Genomic DNA, 20,239 nt, shown 5'->3' with positions numbered 1-20,239 from the left:
TCGTTCTGGAGAGCCCACTGGTTGTATCTCAACCTTGAAATACACGCAAACGCGAGTTATCACCAGCGGGCTTTTCAGGAATAGAGGGCGCTGGCCCCCCGCCCCATTACGCATGCCCAGTGATAATTCTCCCGCTGTCATTGGCTCCAGCTGTGGACTGGTTCCGGAACCTTTGAGTCACGGAACCTTCGGGTCTGACCTACGAGTTGCGAGAGGGAAACCTTTGCCTTGTGGTTTCCGTTCGGCCCTCTTCCGGAGCATGTGGCGCGGTTCCTGGAGTAGGTGACAGCGATGGCTCCACGGGTCTGGCGTCAACGGACCCTGGAGAGGTGTCTGAAAGAGATCGGCCAAGCCACCAAGCAGCCGGAGTGTTTCCTCACGTGAGTACGCCGATCTCGGACTCGGACAGCAGCCGAAATTGTTTATAGTCCTGGGTTGCAGGTAGCCGGCAAATTCTGGAGAGCGAGGAAGAGGGAGTGTAACTCACCGTTCTAATTTCAGACATTTACGCTCCTTGTCACATTTCTTAAAAATTGGAAGCTGTGCAAAGCGGATCCCTTAGTTGTGTGCTATTGAAATCAAACTAAGTTCAGCTGTTAACGCTCCGAAGCCTCCCTTTGGTTTATGCCTCTCTGATCTTCCCAAACACACACCATGGTACATGATTTCCAAATATACATCCTAAAAGCATCCTCTGCCCACTGTAATCAAACTTTATCAAGTGTAAACTTGTTGCCCACCTGTGCGCCCCGACTGAGCTTGTTGAGAATTCGGATTGTCATGTTTTCCCATCACATTTTGTACTTACTTTGTTGAGAAGTAAGATCTATACAATTGTATCGCAGGTTTATTTAGTCAAAGCTTGACCTCTTGCTCTCTATGCTGAAAGCTTCTACAGACAGCTGCATGCTCTCAGCATCTCAAATTTGTCATACCCAAAAAACAGTTTTAGAAAAAGTACTGTGCCCGCCTTTGAATTTATTTTCACGTGTTTCATTAACCAGGCCTTCCCAGTTTCAGTAAGTGGAAGTTCTGATATTCCAGTAGCTCAGATAGAATAGTTCAGTTTATTTTCTTGATTTTTAAAAAAAATCTCTGTTGTACATCCTTCATTTTTGCTTCCAAATTATATTTGGAATCTGATTCTTGCTTACCGTATTTACTGCTATAACTTCACCATAAATTCCTGTACTCCTTTGCCTGGAATGCTGTGCCAACCTTCGTTCTTTTCCTGTATAAGTTATCTTTCTTAAGTGTATATCATTTCGTTTTGCTTAAAACCTGCTGGTGTGTTCTCACTACACTTAAAATGGCAAACCCTTACCTTTGAGCCCTGCATCATTTGGCTCCCACTAGCCTTTCCAACTTCACCATCTGTCTACTTCACTATACTGCAGCCATGCTGTCTTTGTGTTCCTGAAGCTCAACAAGTTGATTTCTATCATAAGGAGTTTTTTTCTTGCTCTGTCGTGTGCCCCAAACATGGTTTCCAGATCTTGGTAAAAAAACAATTTTCCTATCTGTGATTCTGTCTCCGGTATCACATCCTCAGAGAGGACTTTTCCAGCCACTCTAGCCAGAGCAAATGTTGACTCATTATGTATCTCTTGGGAAATAGATCTATAATGCTTAATTTTGTTTTGTTTTGAGATGGAGTTTACTGTCTTGCCCAGGCTGGTCTTGAACTTGTAAAATTCACCGATCCTTCTGCCCCAGCTTCCCAAATGGGACACACCACCATCGAATGTGTCTTTTATAATGGTTTTCCTGAGGTGTGTTCATGAATAACAGTATAGCAATCCAAGCAGCCACATCGATAAATTTGAAATTTAGTTAACTGAGGTCAGGACTACGTGTATACAGAGTCTCCCCCCTCCCCGGTTCAGGGTCCAAACAAGTGGCACCCAACTGGAAAGTTACAGAGTTTTTAAAAGAATCACAAAAGACATCCTGTTGGAAACAATTTAGCTAGAATCTTACATTAATTTTTGGTTGACACCTATGTCCTGCTTCTTTTGTTGAGCAGGTTAATTTTTCTCCTGTGGGTACAGCTCATTCTGCTTTTCTCATGGGACTTTACCCTGAGTGATTTTTCATTTTCCTGAGAAAGATACAGGGCACTAGTTAAATGCGGGGCTCAAGATGGCATCACTTATGCCAAGCTACAACATTTCCTACCTGAAATCTATAGGATAGATTCAAATTAGTTGACAGTTTTCATATAAAATCAGCAAGTTATTATTGTCGGAAACCAGAATCTATTGTTAAATTTTTATTTATACAACAGTTGGCTTTCTGTTTTTCTTTTAAATCAGAATGCTATGAGATTATCATCTATAATTTTGTATCTCATTTAATCCCTTCCTTCAATAGGATTCAAGATGGATTAGCATCAAACTTTGCTTCTTTAACGAAAGTTCTTTATGACTTTAATAAAACAGTGGAGAATGGTAGCATTCCTGGAAGTCGTTTACAAAAACTTATGATAAATAATTTTGATGATGAGCAGATTTGGCAACAACTGGAATTGCAAAATGAACCAATTTTACACTACTTCCAGAATGTAGTTAGTGAGACAATTAAAGATGAAGACATCAGTCTTTTCCCAGAGAATGAAGAAACAGAGGGTGAAGAGGGTGGTTCAGAGATGGAGGCCGATGGCCCTGAGGTCCTAGAACAAGATTTGGAAGAAGAAGAAATGTCAGACATGGGGGATGATGATCCTGAAGTGGGTGAGAGAGCTGAAAACTCAAGCAAAGTCAATCTGCAGAAAAGCCCAGTTTTCAGTGATGAAGATTCTGATCTTGATTTTGATATCAGTAAGTTGGAACAGCAGAGCAAGGTTCAGTACACGCAGCCTCGGAAACCAAGAGAAAAGTCCATCGTGGATGATAAATTCTTTAAACTATCTGAAATGGAGACGTTTTTAGAGACCATAGAAAAAGAAGAGGAACCAAAAGAGGAGGACGAGGAGAATGAGGAAGAACATATTGATTTTTTTGAAGACATCAATTCTGACGAAGATGGGGAACTGTTTGGAAATCAGAAACTTAAGGTAAAGTTTTGGGGAATGAGAAGACAGAAACTTATAATCATTTGTTACGAGATATCAGAGTTCTCACCAAACTAAAATAATTATGAGAGTAAGTCCTTTAATACTTCATTTAGGCTGTGTTGTTTTAGAAATAATTGTAGAGAGAAAATATTAAGAGATAATGGAACATTGCACTCTTATTTTATCAGTTATGAAAGGATCCAAACTTCATGTAGTTTATGTTCCAGTTGTTTTTACAGCTTCATGATAGTGTTACCAGTTGCTACTTCCCCCTACTAACTATAATTAGCTAGGTTTTTTTTTTTGTACTGGGGATTGAACTCATGACTGCACACTTGCAAGGCAGGCACTTATGCGGCTGAGCTAGATCCCCAGCCCTAGGTAGTATTGTTAAAGTTAGAAACATCTTATGCGTGGAGATATATAAAGAGAGAGAGTATATATACATGTTTTTATATATTTCCTTACAGTTAATTAAATGTTCTTTACATCTTTTTATTTCAGTCCGGAAAAAGTTCCAGAAATTTGAAATACAAAGATTTCTTTGATCCAGTTGAAAGTGATGAAGACATATCGAATGTTCATGATGAAGAGCTGCGTTCCAACAAAGAAGAGGAAGAAATTTTTGAAGCAGCAGCAGATGAAGAGAGCATCTTGGAAACGTGAGTATTTTGAATCCGTATTATCAATTGATATTGGCCAATTAGGCAGGTTTATCTGCAGTTTTCAAATATGCCTGCCTTAAAAGGTCAAATAGTATGTTCTCTAATATCAGATAGTTTTAAGATAGTCAAAAGTAAGTCTCTGAATTTAAGAGACATTGAGATCATTTAACAAAGAAAAATATCAGCAGCAGTAGCATCCAAGCCTTTATCAGAAGGAAGGTGCTTTGCTTTGGGTTTAGTGCCAATACGATTCTCTAATGTTATTTTTGTGAAAACATCTTTATTATAGATTGATGTAATTTATTTGTCTGCATTGGGCATTCTTGTTCTATTTTTTATATAGCATTTCACTTAAATAACTCCTGCTCTTTAGGAATGTAGCGGCTTTGGAAATTCCAAATATTTGGTGCCATTAGATATAAAGAACGTTAGTGAAGATTTTTTTTTTTCCCAGTGAAAAGTGATGGTTTTCTTTTGATGAGCATGTTGGTATTTTAGGGATGAAGATAATGACCTTGAAGAAACTGAAGATGATGAACAACAGAAACAAGGTTCTAAAAGAGTGACCTTTGCTTTGCCTACTGATGAAGAAAATAAAGATACAGATGTGTTACATGTAAAGGAAGATTCTGCTGAAAGTAAATCTTCTTTTGAAAAAAGACAAGAGAAGGTAATTATTAAGGATTTAAGGAACTTAATGTGCTTAATATGACTGAACTCATAGACTATTCTGATTTTCCAGCTGAAAATCCCAGCTGACCTTTAGAAACAAATTTTGCAGCTATACTCTTTAGTGTACTGTATTTAGTTGTCATACTGAAAGCATCTAATTTGCAAAAGTTAGCACATCCTACTCCGTAGGATTCTTTTGGAAACCTAGGTGTAAAAGCTTCATTCTTTGTGCCTGATGTCTTCAGATCCATGGCGTGTCTGTCTTGCTTAGCCAGCCTGGGAACCTCCTCCCTCATAACTGTTTCAGATGCCTTGAAAAATTTTGCCCATCTTTTTAAGGTGTTGCATAATTTTTGTGGTTGTCACATGGCCTGTATTTTAGTTATACCCCACACATACACACAAAATGGGGCTACATGGTAGTGCACTGTTATAATCTCAGCACTTTGGAGACTGAGACAGAAAGATTGCAGCAAGTTTGAGGCCAGCCTGGGCTACATAGATAACAAGGCCAGCCTGAACTACACAGGGAGAGCCTGTCTCAAAAAACAAAACAAGAAACAAAAGTTAATAGGATATTGTCATTACACCATACCAGGCAGATGAAGTGTCATTGCTTTATTACTTGTATTCTTTGTTACTTGTTTTGATACTAGGGATCGAACCCAGGTTCTTCTCAGTGTGCTGTACACCCAAGTCTACCCCTAAGCTTCCCACCTTTTTTTTTTTTTTTTTTTTTTTTTTTTGAGACTGGGGTTTTCTAACTTCCCTGGGCTTCGCTTGGATTGTGAACTTTGTGCTTCATCCTCCCAGAGTGCTAAGATTATAAGTGTATGCCACTATGCCCAACAAGTATAATCTAATTTTAATAGATGCAGTTTGGCTTTGATCATTTAGCACTATCATTATCCACTGTAAAATTATATTGAGTTACAGTGAGAATAGGTAGGTAATGAAAGATAACAGGATAGCAAAAGAAGTATGAAAAAGTTTTAGAATCTGGATTAAATCTGTGGTTGTCAGATCGTCTTCAGAAGACAAAGTCTAAAGTTAAAAAGTACCATAATAAATACCACATTGTCTCTCTGGTGTAAAACGTAATAAAAACTGTAGGAGTAATAAGATCTGAAATGTCTAATAGCTATTGTAAAAATGAAAGGGAAGGAAAGTGCCCTAAAGGATGTAACTGCATGTATGTTTAAGTGTGTAAGATAGATGATCATATTGCTAAGTTTTTGTTGGATCATTGAACAGAACTGTTTGCAGTCTCATTGTTTGATTATCCGCTTTCTATGTTTAATTTTGTGACTTGAGCAACTATTCCTAAGTTGATAATATGTAATTTATCAACTAATGATTTCTTAGCATTAGTTTTTTTAAATTCTGTATTATTTCTACCCTTTTTTCTGTTCTATTTTTTTTCTCTTTAAAGTTAAAAAAAAAAAGCACCATAAAACAACATTAATTTGTAGTAGTGTTAGTGTCCCCTTGTTCTCCCTCACTCTTTCTACCTCCATCCAAAAGGAGAGAAGCTTTGATTTTACCATGAAGTCATGTCAGGTCTTCAGGAAATAGATAGGTGTGATGGTAGGTGCGTTTTAATTGATGCATGCTGGGAGGCTGAGGCAGATGGATCACAAATTCAGACCTTGGGCAACATGGTGACACCCTGATTCAAAATAAAAGCTCTGGGAGTGTACCTCAGCGTAAAGGCTTTGGGTTCAATCCCTAGAACTACAGAACAGAGCTGGCAAAGGTGACATTGAAGTTGGCATGCACATACGTGTATGGACATACAGTCGCATTTGTGAATATAGTGTTTCTTTGGTTCATAAACTTCATTCTTTGAGTGATTCTGGTCACACCAGATTGGATGAGAATGGAATCAAATTTCTCCATAAGGTCAACATTGAATCGCACCATTGAATTTGATTCCATTCTTTTCCAATTTGGTGTGTGACCAGAATTACAAATAGTTCATGAACCAAGGTACCACTCTGATATAAAAATTCAAAATAGCTCAATGAAAAAATAATGCCATACAACCTTATTGCCCTCATTCTTTTGATCCCTTCAGTATTCGAACTTTAAAATGCTCTAATAATTAAAATCAACAGTGACTTGTGAATAGATAGATCATACGAATAGGATAGAGCTCAAAAATATAACAGATGGTTCTGGAGGAGTCTAGTGTCTTATAAAAAGGCACTTCAAATCAGTGAGGAATGTCTGCAGCTCTCCCCAACTCAGGCAGAAGGGTTGGTCACTGGTATACAAGGTGGCAGGAAAAGTTACACTGGGGAACAGTGCGTTTCTTGTTCTCCCACTTTTTACGCAAGTAAAAGTCTAAATTTATTTCCTACGTAAATGTGCAACTTTTCACCTCTTTCTTAGATGAATGAAAAAATTGCATCTTTAGAGAAAGAGCTGTTGGAGAAAAAGCCTTGGCAGCTTCAGGGGGAAGTGACAGCACAGAAGCGACCCGAGAACAGTCTGCTGGAGGAGACCCTGCACTTTGACCACGCCGTCCGGATGGGTATGGCACCCTGGCTTCTGCAAGTCTTCGTCTTTGTGGGGTTTTTTGTTGTTGTTTTTTTTAGTTGTTCCATCTTATAGATTTTGGGTAATATTTCTTTCCCTAACTTCTTATTTTAGAAATTTGCAAACATGCAGAAAAGTTGAAAAACTAGTACAGTGGACATCTGTGTGTTCTTCATCTGCATTCACCAGTGGCTCTCATTTTGGCATCCCTGCGTATGTGTGCGTGTCTATGTGCCTGATTTTCCAGCAGGCCGTTTATGTATATATAAGTTAGTTGTCATTGTGTTAGCACTTGACTGTTAAGCTCAGTTATGTGCATCTTCTGAGAACCATAAAAATGGTGATAGAGTCAACAGATCAATAGGCTAATGAGTCCTATATGTATATTAATCAGATTTCTTACAGTGCTTTGATTCTTGTTTTTGTTTTTAATGGTACTGGGGATTGAACCCAAGATTTTTGCACGGAGTTACATCCCAACCCTTTTAAAATTTTTGCTTTGTTTTGTTTTGTTTTTTACTCATATTGTGAGACAGTGCTGCTAAGTTGTCCTGGCTGGACTCAGACTCACTCCTCCTTCTTCGGCCCACAGAGCCCTGGGATTGCAGGCATGGACCAGCACACTGCGGTTTACCAGGGTTGTCCTGTTAGCATCCTCTGACTACACTGTAAACTTCAGCCCCAAACCCTGGTCGTGTCATCCGATTCTTCCTTAAACCCATTAAGTCCAAATGAGTTTATTCCATTTTATTTCAGTGCAAGAGAGAATGGAAAAGAGGGGAAACAGTCTCCAGGTGTGTGGGATAGAAATGTTGATAGCACTAGCTGTGCTTTGGTTTTATGATTCCCGGACTTGTGGGAATGTCAGAAAGCATATTGACACAAATAACTCTCCCTCCCCTGCTAATTCAGGGATTGTGGGGGGAATTTTCATTTCCTGTAAGGTTTAAGGTGCTGCCGATGGTGCAGGTCCAAGGATGGTGCTGTGAGCTCGGTGTTCTGTGTGCATTTCCCTAATTAATGCAGTTGCGTTTCTTTCAGCACCTGTGATCACCGAGGAAACCACCTTCCAACTAGAGGACATCATTAAGCAGAGGATAAGGGATCAGGTCAGCGAGAAATTGCACTTACATTTCCCTATAAGTGTCAGAGATGTGAGAGTGCCTGGGGATGTAGCTCAGCAACCAGTATCTGCCTGGCAAGAGTGAGGCCCTGAGTTCAGTTCCTAGTACCAAAAAACAATAGAAATATGAGAATATTTGGGGAGCACAAACAATGTCTTGTGAATTTCCACTTAGCGAGGTTCCTTGTTTAAAACCTCTAGACTATACTACGGAGCCTGGCTCAGAGGGATATGCTTGTAATCCCAGCTACTCTGAAGACTGAGGCAGGAGCATTGCTAACTTAGAATAAAATTTAGGTGTTTAGTATGCATAGTAAGACATGGCTTTGAAATTTGTATAATGTTTGCCTACATGTTTGGGTCTAAAACAGTGGGATGTAGGCAGGAGGTACTATATGACATAAAGCTAAGACTTTTAAGTAAAGCACAGGACATTTAATATAAAAGCAGAGAAGGATATTTGAGTTAATGCCCACTTTGGTTTTCTTAATGCTTATTGTCTGAGCCTTGCATAATCATTTCTCAAGTTGAGACTAACTTCCTTTTTGCAACAATACTTACTAAGCCTATAATAAATTACTGATTCTGTTAACTTGTATTCTTTTTCAGGCTTGGGATGATGTAGTACGTAAAGAAAAGCCTAAAGAGGAGGCCTATGAATATAAAAAGCGTCTAACGTTAGACCATGAGAAGAGTAAACTGAGCCTTGCTGAAATTTATGAGCAGGAATACATCAAACTCAACCAGGTAAGGAGGCCTGAAAGGCAAAGCTCTTACTACGGAAGAAATTGAGAGAACAGACTTTTTGTGACTGTTGAAATCCTGAAACAAGTTTGAGCTTTTGGTCACTTGACTTAAGGTGAGACAAAGCACACTAGGACGGGGACCCTCGTGTTCTGCTGAGTGCGGAGGGGCAGGGGGCTTGTCCTGCAGCTGGACCGCGCGTACCTCATCCTCGCAGAGCCAGCTACTGACTAGATAGTATTCTATCTCGCTGTCATTTTGTGGTACTTTCTCACTGATATTTTGAAGTTACTGATTGATGTGTTTTGTGTGACTGTGAGTTCATCCTTATTTACAGACATTAGAAGTAATCTCTGGCCAAAGAGCAGCATAAAAAGACTAAATATTGAAGTATTGCTTTATATTGGATTTATTGGTAATGTGGTCAGTATGTGCTTAGGAATTAGATGGATTTTTATTCTGCAAAGTCCTGTCAGCTTGCTATCATGTTTTAAATGATACTAAACAGCAACAGCAGACAGTGCCCTGGTGTACTGTGCCGTGACAGCACTGGAGAGATTTGAGTTAAGGCTTCCTAGCTGCCGGTCTCCCGGGTAATAGTTGAAGGGTGAAGTAGGCAGCATCAGTCCGTGATTATTGAACATCTACTGTTTTGAAGAGATTCAAAAAATGGAGAGAAGTGTTGGTAACCATGGGAGGTAATCCAGCAGCTTATGCAAGTTCTGTAAGAGTGGTCTCATTTCTCTCTTAGCAGCCAGCAACTTGTTGAATTTTGGAGTGTGGACAGACTTGGAATTTGGGTGGATTAATTAGACTATTTCTACCCCATTCCATTTTGAAGTAGAGTTTTGGAATGATGATAAGTGTCTCTCTGATTTAGTTTGGTTTTTGAGACAGTGTCTCATTGCATAGTCCAGGCTGGTTTCAAACTCACAGTGGTCCTCCTGCCTCGGCCTCTGGAATGCTGGGATTATAGGTGCGTGCCACCACACCCGGCTCTGAAGTTTGATAGCTGTACTAGAGGCAGTAAGCAAAGTGACGGGAGACAACAAACTCATGAATGACCTCACAACTGTATGGGTAACATGTGTCAGAAAGGTGGTATCACATATGGGGATTTCACAGGTGTTATTGCCCAGGGTGAGTGCAAGGATATGTTCAGGGTGGTTTTTGTGGTTTTCTTTTTGCTTTGAGGTAGGCTTTGCTATGTCATTCAGGCTGCTCTTAAACTTTTGGGCTCAGGGATCCTCTTGCCTCAGCCTGCCGTCTGGCTGAGACTGTAGGCACACACCATCCACTCTGCCACAGGATCTTTTAAAAAGTGAATTATGTTAAAATAGTAAGCAGTTGCAGTGTGGTGCCTACATGTTCTGGACCATGAGTGCTGATGGCAGACAGCAGAGGCAGATCTGTGGATGTATCCCTGGAGTCATGGAGACGGAGAACTTGTCATCCCTGGTTCTGTCTTTATTTCTCTCTTGTCATTTAAAAAAACAAAAGAAAACAAACCAGCAAAAATGATCTTAGTCTTTTAGATAAGTATTTTCGGGCCATGGAAAAAAGTATGAAATTTACCTTTCCTCCATAGTAGAATTAAAACTCCTGCCGGTGTCTTCAATGTGATTAGTCAAAACAAAATTTTAACAAATGATACGTGAATAAAAAGGTAAAAAAGTACCTGGCTATTTGGATCATTATATGAAGCCTTCATGGGTACTTTTCTTCTCTCCCTTATTGACATGATACACATTTAAACATAAACTTAATCATTTTGAATAGTCCAGGATCATTTAATACAATACAGTGTTGTGCAAGTACTGCCTCTGCAATCCCAGGGTGTAACACCCCCTCAAAAGCCGTGCCCGTTAGGCAGCTGCTCCAGACACCGCATCCCGCTCTGGATTCGATATTTCGTGTGAATGGAATCACGTGGGCTGCCGTTCTTGTAACGTGATGTGGGGTTTTCGATTGTGTCACGTGTCAGTGCTTCCTTTTGTGTGACGAGGTAACATTGTAGATGTGTACCACAATTTGTTTATTCAGTCTTGCATGGATGGGCATTTGGACTATTTCTAGCTTTCGGGGGTGACACCTGGGTTTGAGTGCCTGCTTTTAATTCTCTCGAGTATATGTCTGCAGTAGGAATGCTAATTCTGCTTCACCTTTTGAGGAACTGCCACACTTGATGTCACTACACGACCCCATTTCACTTTCCTACCGGCAGTGCAGAGGTTCCAGCTTTGCTGTCTCTTCACCAACACTTACTTTTCCTTTTCAAAAAAACTAGCCACCTTAATTAGAGTGGCTTTGTTCTTGACAGAAGTAAACCCGGAGGAAATTAAATTATAATTCTAAATGTCAGGCAATAGTTAACCGTGGCTTCTAAAACACATCCCGTGTTTTCCTTGGTCAGTGCTGGCACCATGATGGTGCTGGCACCTTTAGCTTTCCCCTGGGATTGCTTCTTTGTAGCTGAAGCCGTGGTGCTGAGAAATTGGGAATACCAGGTAGTGTTTTACCTGAGATACATGTAAAGCCCCTTTTGTGTGATGTTGATGAACTTATTTCCTAAGCAAAAAACTGCAGAAGAAGAAAACCCAGAGCACGTGGAAATTCAGAAGATGATGGATTCTCTCTTCTTAAAACTAGATGCACTGTCCAACTTCCACTTCATCCCCAAACCGGTGAGTGTGTTGAGAGTCGCGTGTGTGAACGGAGCAGGTGTGACCCTAGTCACTGAGCTGCTTCTGTGAGACTAATCTTGGTTTGCTGTCGGGACACAAACCCCTAGTAACCTTGTGAAGTGTAGGTGGCACTCCCGGAGGATTGCTCACTTCTGCTTCCTTGCTGATTCTGGCTGTGCCTGCTGACCCAGCCTGCTCTCCAGTGATCCCTCGGGGACCCTCAGTCTCGGGCTGCCCTGGAGCCCACACTTGCGCTTCCATTGTGTGATGGCTGTGGGCACAAAGTGCCTGCTGTGTGCCGTAGTAGGTCCTTTGCATACCTTGATGCTGTTTTGTTTCTGAGCTTTCTTTGAGATACTTTCCTAGGCTCAAGTTACCCTCTTGGCTCGGCCTCCGTAGTAGCTGGGATGAGAGGGATGCACCTGGCTATCACGCATGCATTCTTGTTCTTGAGGACCATACTGAACCCGGGGCCTTCACCTTGAGCTGTCTCCCCAGACCTTTTTTATTTTAATTTTGAGACAAGGTCTTCTCAGTCACTAAGGTGTCCAGGCTGAGCTTGAACAAAACACTGAAACAGATGTAACTCTTTTGTTTGCAAATGGTGGCTTAGGACCTGGAGGAGTTTAAATAATTAGAGCTGCCCCCGCGCTCCTACTCCTGTGCCTGGGTGTCCTTATCTGCTCACTGGAAATACTGTACTCACACCTTCTGCAGGGTTTTGTGATTCAGAGTTAATGTGAAAACCAGGCGTGGTGGTGCATACCTGGAATCCTAGGGCTCAGGTGGCCAAGGCTGAAGAGTACCACGAGTTGAAGACAGCTAGGCGACATAGTGAGTTCAAGGCCAGCCTGAAATACTAGCAAGACTTGTCTCAGAAAAATCAAATAATCGAACAGTTATTTCTTTTTTTTTTTTTTTTTTTTTTTTTTTTATTGGTACTGGGGATTGAACTCACGACCGCCTGCTTGCAAGGCAGGTGCTTATGCTGCTGAGCTAAATCTCTAGCCCCTTGAAGAGTTATTTGTATGATTAGCTTTTATTATTTTTAATTAAACTGGGATTTACATGAGAGGAAATTGTTGATGGCAAGAAACTTTCTTTTGATGGCAGTGGGTATTGAACCCATGGCCTTTGCGCAGCTCTATCCCCAGCCCTTTATTTTGAGCAGGGTCTCTAATTGCCCAGGCTGTGCTCAGACTTGCGCTCCCCCGACCTCAGCCTCCTGGTGTCGGGGTTGCAGGCCTGCACCAGCATGCCTCCCAAGGACCATTTTTAGGTATTGGCTGGTGTAAAACAAACAATAGGAGAGGAAGCTCTCCGCCACTGTTGGCCAGCAGGTCTTACTGTGAAAGTCCTTCCTTCCTGCCTGTTGGGCTCCCTAGTTTGCTGCCCCAGCCACACTGGCTTCTAGTTCCTTCACAGCCTGAGCCCCACCTCCGCACAGGACTTTGCTGAGGTGCTCTTGCCGTGCCCAGTGGGCTCCTCGTCCTCCTTTGGTGCCCGACTCCTTATTCCAGCCCTTTACTGAGAACACGCTAGTGCCCCTCCCCGCCCTTGTCACCCCTGCTCCCTCCTTCATGGCTGCACTGCACATTTGCAGGGTTCACTGTTCTCCCCTTCGAGCCAGCCTGAATGTACCTGCCATGCCACTGCTGTCTGCCTCACACCGGCTCTTGACTTGGGGACGCCCTCAGGCATTTTTTTGAGGAGTCAGTGTGGTTGTGTCTCCTGGCCTCAACTGGAAAATTGGGGGGGGGGGGGGGTTTGGCCTTTTCCTCTTGAGAAATGTAAATTAGCAGTGCAGATTTCCTTTGCTAATTTCTCTCATTTTTTTGGTACCAGGGATCAAACTCATGACCTTGTGCCTGCCAGGCAGGCATTTATACCACTGAGCTAAATCCTGGGCCCGATTATTTCTCTTTTCATATTTAGGTCAGTGTTACACACAACAGCTCATCAGCCTGTTTTTGTTAGTTTTTTGGAGGACTGTCTCTATTTGCTACATATTTCTCTTTAAATTTTACAATGAGGCACAGTGTTCTTTGAATAATTGAGCAGTGGTCCAATGAAAGAAACAGTTTCCTTCACACTCTGACAGTTTCTCATACTTAGGATCCAGGGCGCTGTCATGTCCTGAGCTTCTCCTTTGTGCAGTCGAGGCTGCTAACCTCCCAGCTAACTGGACTGTACAGGACTGTGATGAGAAGAGGAGTGGGCAGGCGGGCGGGCGTCCACGGTGCCTCGCCCTGCAGCCCAGGCTCCCGGAGTTGGGGCCCCTCTTTCCCATGACTCAGTCTGTAGCAACAGAGGGGGTCTAAAGTCCTACTCCGTTGGCCTCTGTCCCTCGGAGCCCTCACAGGGATTTGTGAGAGTAAGATATCAAGAATGCTCGTATAACTATATAAGTATAACATGATTGCCATGGTTCTTTTATTATAGTGAGTACTGTGAAACCTGTTTTCATTTTGCATTTCTTGATCAGGTCTTTCAAAAAATAGAAGCAAAAAAAATTTGATCTTATGTTTTTTCTCCTTTTTAAGAGCAATAGATTTACTTCGGTAATGTTTGAGTCTGTTACCATTTTATATTTGCATTTATAAATATATGTTTTTAGAAAATAAGAAAACTTATTATCCAGTGGTCTCCACTTTTACTTATTCCCGGAGCATTTTATTTTCATCTTTCTCCAAATGATTATTAAAGCTGACTTTTATTCTATAACCGAAGATAGTATGATATTAGCAGTAATCGGTATATTTATAGGCAGTTGATAGGATTGTTTGAGAGTGTCCATGTACGTGGCAGGTGGGAACACACTGATACAGACGGAGGAACTAGTGTTTGAGTTAGAGCGGTCTTGTCCAAGTGTAGAAGTAAGTGCAGTAATTACCATAAAACATTTTATATATTGTATGTTGGGACCACTTCGGACTTGCCTTTAAATGTGTTGTCTCTTGTAGCCGGTGCCCGAGATTAAAGTGGTGTCCAATCTGCCAGCGATAACCATGGAGGAAGTGGCCCCCGTGAGCGTCAGCGACGCAGCCCTGCTGGCCCCGGAGGAGATCAAGGTAAGCAGCCCGTGTCTGTTTACGGGTTAGTTCACGATTGCTGGACCTCCATCTATGTGGTACTATTTTCCTTGAGTGTAGTTTTTATTCTAATGTGTCTCAGCAGTCTCTTGATACAGGCAGCCCTCCATCTGTCTTGAATTCCAGCTGACCATGGGATGGCAATATTCAGATTATATACTGAATATGAGCATACTTTTTTGGGTCATTATTCCCTAAACAATACAGTGTAAGAACTGTATGCCTAACATTTACATTGTGTTAGATGTTATAAATTGTCTAGAGGTGATTTAAACTCTATAGGAGACTGACTAGGTCGCATACAAATACACCCTTATATAAGGAACTTGAGCACGTGAGGAGGTTGGGGATCTGGAACCAGTCCCCTTTGAATGCTATCAGATGACTGAATAATCAAACCAGTAATGTTCCAGTACTGAGAAACCTGTCCCCTACCTGGGCATTGTGGCATATGCCTAAGAGGCTGAGCAGGAAGATCACAAATTCAAGCCCAGCTGAACAATTTAGCAACTTAGTGAGACCTGCCTCAAAATAAAAATAGTCCCCTACATGCAAGCATTATTATGAGTTGCAGCTATAAGTACTATAATAGTTTTTCAGTAGTTTCCAATTACTGTTTTAATCAAACATGAGTACCAGCAGTGATGTTTAAAAATACTGTTTATATTGTCATATACTGGCAGTGCTGTACCTCAGCATTTCCCTTCTTATTTCATCTGAGTGACACCTACCTGCTAAGGAATCTAGAGTAGGATAGAGCACTGGGGTGTTGGAAGAAGTCGCATTCAGCAGACGCAGCCTGAATGGAGCGTGCGCCTTGTGACGCTGGCGCTGTCTTCCTGGGACGGCTTGTCAGCAGGCCATTTCCTTCCTCCTACTCGCTTTTCTGCAGTGCAGCCACCCCTCTGTCAGTGCCTCTGCCACCCGTGCCTGTGACAGCCTGGTGAGGCCTGGTGATGGGCCAGCGAGTGAGGAGCAGGGGAAGATTGGTCCTTTCCCTCCTCGGGCTCTGTTCCTTGGTCTCAGGGAGCTCCTGACCTGAGCCCAGAGCTGTCAGTGTAGAGCTGAGATGGCCTCTGGAGCCTGTGTCCGAGTCTCGCTGTTAAGAGTGGACTTGTGTTACTAGAACTGTGAGCTGAGAACCAAGTGGTCCATGCTACCTTTGGATTGCTTTGGGGACCAAACTATCCCTGTGAGATTACTCTGCATTTCCACATGCTGGAACATGGACATAACGGCCTGTGAGCTACTTTCCATGCAGTTCCCGCTTTCCAGTTCCCTGAGCCTCTCGAAGCTTAGCTTAACTGCCATGTTGGTACTTACTTTTTTTAACAGGAGAAAAATAAAGCTGGAGATCTAAAAACAGCTGCTGAGAAAACAGCTACAGACAAGAAACGAGAACGGAGGAAAAAGAAATACCAGAAGCGTTTGAAAATAAAGGAGAAAGAGAAGCGGAGAAAATTGCTTGAAAAGAGCAACCCAGATCAAGTCGGGAAGTACAGCAAGGCAGCTGCTTCAGAGAAGTTGAAGCAGCTGACCAAAACTGGCAAAGCGTCCTTGTTAAAGGTAAAGACCGAAGAGAAAGCTGCAGGGGGGCTTGGCGGGGCAGGGCAGGGCTCACAGCACAGCCCCCTGAGGGAGGGAGGGTGCTGCTGGGGCAGGTTTCCATGGTAACCCGGGCCTGGCTCCTGCTTTTCTCCTGTTCTCTCCTTAGATTGTAGGAATGTTGGAGCAGCACAAAATGTACAGGATACCTTGACACTAACTGATGTAGAGTTTCACAATTCTGGCCGTTAGTCACGTTTATCCTATTATAAATGCAGAGTAAACACCTACACTCTTACACTTTTTTCCTTTAGGTGCATTTTGTAACATGAGCATGTGTTGTTTTTAACTGCAGGATGAAGGGAAGGACAAGGCCCTGAAGTCTTCTCAAGCATTCTTTTCTAAGTTACAAGATCAAGTAAAAATGCAAATCAGTGATGCGAAAAAAACAGAAAAGAAAAAGAAGAAACAGGATATTTCTGTCCATAAGTTAAAGCTGTAATGTATTTTTAATATCATGTACATATTAATGTGTAAGCTTCTATAGAGAGCCCTTCCCAGACCTCATCTCAGGCCAAGAAATTTATACTTGTAATCCTATGGAAAAGTCACTGGGATTCCAGCAAGTTAATTCCAGCCTGCTGCTTCCAGTGCCATCCACGGGGAGAATAAAGACACTGACACATTTACAGTGCTGGGGAGCCGGGGTCCTAGTCCAGCCAGAACAAAGGCCTCACCAATGGCCGAAGGCAGATTTTATTAACTCCTGGAAGGGAGTGGTTTGAGGAATGACTGAGAAAGGCAGGAAGCACGGAGTGCCTTGAGCTGGTGCAGGTAGGAGGCCCGAGATTACTTCTGCAGTCTGCAGAGGGAGGATCTGTAGAAAGAGGAATCTGCACAACACAGTAGAGGTAGCATCTAGTGTTTTGGGATCAGTGCTTTAGTCTGATGTGCAAACTTTTCTGCCCTGGGAAGTCATAGTCTCTTATCTCGAGGCTCAATCCCAGTTGACAGCGTGGCATGCTGGCTCTTCCACTTGAATCAACCATGTTTTTTGGGAGTCGCATGGTAGGGAAACAGGGCTGCGTAGCTTCAAAGATCACACACCAGCACCTCAGCAGCCCTGTTTACATTGCTCAAAGCCAATTGAAGGGTTAAAGAAATGGCCTAGCTCGCTCTGCACATACCAGTCCATGAACATAGGGCCAGGTGTAGCCAAAATGGAGATAACTGCTCTTTATTCAAGGAGAGTCATCCAGGTGGTCCTCCACAAGCTTCTATCTGATTGTTATTTTAATAATAAAATTCCTGAGACCTGGCATGGTATCCAAGTGTTCAAGACTTGCACAATGAGATGCCAGTTGGAGTGTTTGGAAGTGTGTGTGCTTCTCTCTGGTTGGGAGGTGGGACCTTGCTTCTGAGGCCCTCCCTTCCTGCCCTGGTGCTGCCTGTGCTAATCTGTCCAGACTGCCAATGGCCCAGGCCTGGTGCAGGCCCCACCAGCTGGAGCACACTGTCCAGAGAGCCAGAGCTGGCTAAGGTTGAGAGGAGGGCACAGAGCCAGCTCCTTCCTCACCACCGCCTTGCAGCAGGAGCTTCTCAAGGTCCTGATCTTCATCTACAGTCCCACTGTTATATCAAGCAGAATTTCCATGTATTGCCTCTGTCTCATCCTTTGGAAAATGATCTTATGTTACCAAGTACTGGGTTAGTGTAGGCTCTGAAGTGCTGTCCATAACCGCATGCAGAGTGGACAGATATGGCTACAAATGAATGCAGTGGCTCTGTACAGCTTGGAAAGTGGACCAGCAGTATGCAGAGAGCCATCTGTTACCACCAGGTGCTTATTTCAGACCTCCCCCCATCTAGGGAAAATGCCTTCGTCTATGTCAGAGTCTGATAATATGATTTGATGGAAACACATTAAACCTTGGTCCAGATGAATAGAAGATGAGAACGAGATTAAGCCAGAGCAACTGGCAGAGCCCTTCTGAGTTTTCATTTACAGAGAAACCTTGGTCAGATCTAGCCAAGGTTTGCTAATGCAGAAACTGACTTGCTGTCAGGCTAGATTAACCAGTTTTGATCCATTTGCTGTGACAAAACACCTAGGACAAGGTCATTTATAGTCAGCAGGATTTCTTACAATAGTGAAAGCTGGAAAAACCCAAGATGAGGGCACCAGTAGGTTTGGTGTCTCAGCTGGTTGTGTTTCTGATGGTGCTCTGGTGTTCCATCACATGGCATGATCCAGAAGGGCTGCAATCACTCCAGCCTTTTGGTGAGAGTTCTCCCTTCCAAAGGGCTCTGACTTCATGACTTAGTCCCATTCTAAAGGCCTCACCACTTAATACTACCATAGGGGCCATAGTGGCTCAGGACAGGAATTTCAGGGAACACTCCCAGTGATGGTGAACCTTTCAGAGAGGAAGGTTGATACTATAACCCAAAACCTGCTTATGTATCACAAATTATCAACACTGCAATTAAACCTGAATGCCTGTACTGAGGTTTTAGTTAAGAAAAACAACTTCCACATTAACATCTTTTGTCTTAAAAATAATGTGTGCCATTGGTTTGCCACCGCTGACTCAGATCACATCATCTGTCTACATAGCTGTAACTTCCAAGTTTTATTCAAGTAGAGTTCACTACAGTACCTCTGCCTTCAAATGAGTATTTTGAGGAATCCTCTTCCTGTAGCCTTGGTGAAGTGTCATTTTTCAGCGGTGACCTGAGTATTACATAGCCTTAGGAGTTTCTCTGTGGTGGTAAAATTCAGCCTGCCAGCCTTCACCCTGCTGCCTGACTTCTCTTACCCGTGACTGCCTCAGTAAGGTGTCAGGATCTGGATGTCTGGCTTGGAGTGACATCATTTTATTTGGCCAAGGGCAGTTTGATATTTGTGGAGTTGAAATCACCTTTTACCTTCTAAGTATTTTCACTTATTGGGGAGATGTATCAGTCCGCTCACTTTTTCAGTGTAATCTTTGATACATTCTAAAGATCACATTCTACATTACTGCTTCCAGCCAGGCACTTTTGTCAGTACCAGTGGTAAAGAAAACATTCCTACTCTCAGGAAGAATGCATTGCAGGGGAATACTTACACACATCTTGAACATAAATTAGAAGCATAATAAAACATTTAAGACACCACGTTTGACCTAAAAAAAACACTAGTCTCCAGAGAGAGTTAAAGAGATAACCATGGCTATCTTGAAATTGGGTGTTTATCATTCTTTTGTATTTATAAGTGTATGTACCACTAGTAATTTTGTATTTGAATTTTATAAAAGAATATTGTATGTTCTCACAAGACTTGCTTTTTTATTTGTTTAATTTCCTTCAAATTCATTCACAATACAGTCAGCTCTCAATATCTGTGGCTTCTACATCTATAGAATCAACCAACCATGGATCAGAACTATTTGGGAAAAAAATAGCATCTGTACTGAACATGTGTGTTTTTTTGTCATTGTCTAAACAATGCAGTATAATCTTTACATGCCATTTACATTTTAGAGCATGCCATCTAGAAATAATGTATACACGTGTACATTTAAGAACTTACGTGAAAAATGTGACACACAAGTTTAAACCTCGCAGTTTCTCTTATATGAGAAGCTCATTATAAATAAAGAGCAAAGTAAAACAATGGGGAGCTCTTTCTCAACCAGGAAACCAAGAGATGGCGTGTTTAGCGCTGTCTTCCCGTTGTTTTTAGTCGTTTTAAGGATACAACATGCACCTTCCCACAGTCTATGTAGGGATAATACACCACTTCCAATAGAAGGCAGGCGCAGGTAACACATTCACAGTCCTGCCCTCTTGGCTGTAGGTGCCCTGTGCCTCACCCACCCGGCCAGAGAGGCTCAGCAGGGCGCCAAGCTGCTGCTTTCGAGTGTGAAAGGAAAGCTGGGCTCTAGGCTCCTCCAGATCTCAGGGTCTGGGGACCCGCAAAGGTGGAAGGGAGGGGCGATCGATCACTCGAGCCTCCACTTGCCGAGCCTGTGGAATCGCGGTGCGGGAGATCGGCTGGAAATGCCTGGAGCGCCGAGCCCAGCCCCGTGGGGTGGGGGTGGGGGCGTGGCGCGCTGTCGAGGGACGCGTGCGCG

General features: G+C 42.6%; 1 protein-coding gene across 2 annotated transcripts; it reads left to right on the top strand.

Annotated features, from left to right (window-relative positions):
• Window positions 1-221: 221 nt before the first annotated feature.
• On the top strand, window positions 222-19,440 carry Mphosph10 (M-phase phosphoprotein 10). 2 transcript variants are annotated; one of them, XM_003475286.5, is made up of 11 exons: window positions 224-380; window positions 2,374-3,055; window positions 3,560-3,717; window positions 4,219-4,390; window positions 6,787-6,928; window positions 7,975-8,042; window positions 8,666-8,803; window positions 11,374-11,484; window positions 14,448-14,555; window positions 15,912-16,142; window positions 16,477-19,440. In XM_003475286.5, the coding sequence occupies exons 1-11, from the start codon at window positions 292-294 to the stop codon at window positions 16,621-16,623; spliced, it is 2,046 nt and encodes a 681-aa protein (XP_003475334.1). In that variant the 5' UTR covers window positions 224-291; the 3' UTR covers window positions 16,624-19,440. The 2 variants fall into 2 exon arrangements, with proteins under 2 accessions (XP_023423306.1, XP_003475334.1); XM_023567538.2 differs by lacking the exon at window positions 11,374-11,484 and having other exon boundaries at window positions 222-380.
• Window positions 19,441-20,239: the final 799 nt, after the last annotated feature.

The sequence above is a fragment of the Cavia porcellus genome, unplaced genomic scaffold (genome assembly GCF_034190915.1).
Source record: "Cavia porcellus strain 051 isolate PalLab524CR breed Dunkin Hartley unplaced genomic scaffold, mCavPor4.1 scaffold_6, whole genome shotgun sequence".
NCBI classification, from domain to species: domain Eukaryota; kingdom Metazoa; phylum Chordata; class Mammalia; order Rodentia; family Caviidae; genus Cavia; species Cavia porcellus.
Note: the sequence above shows the minus strand (reverse complement) of the source record. Positions and strands in the feature narration are given on the sequence as shown.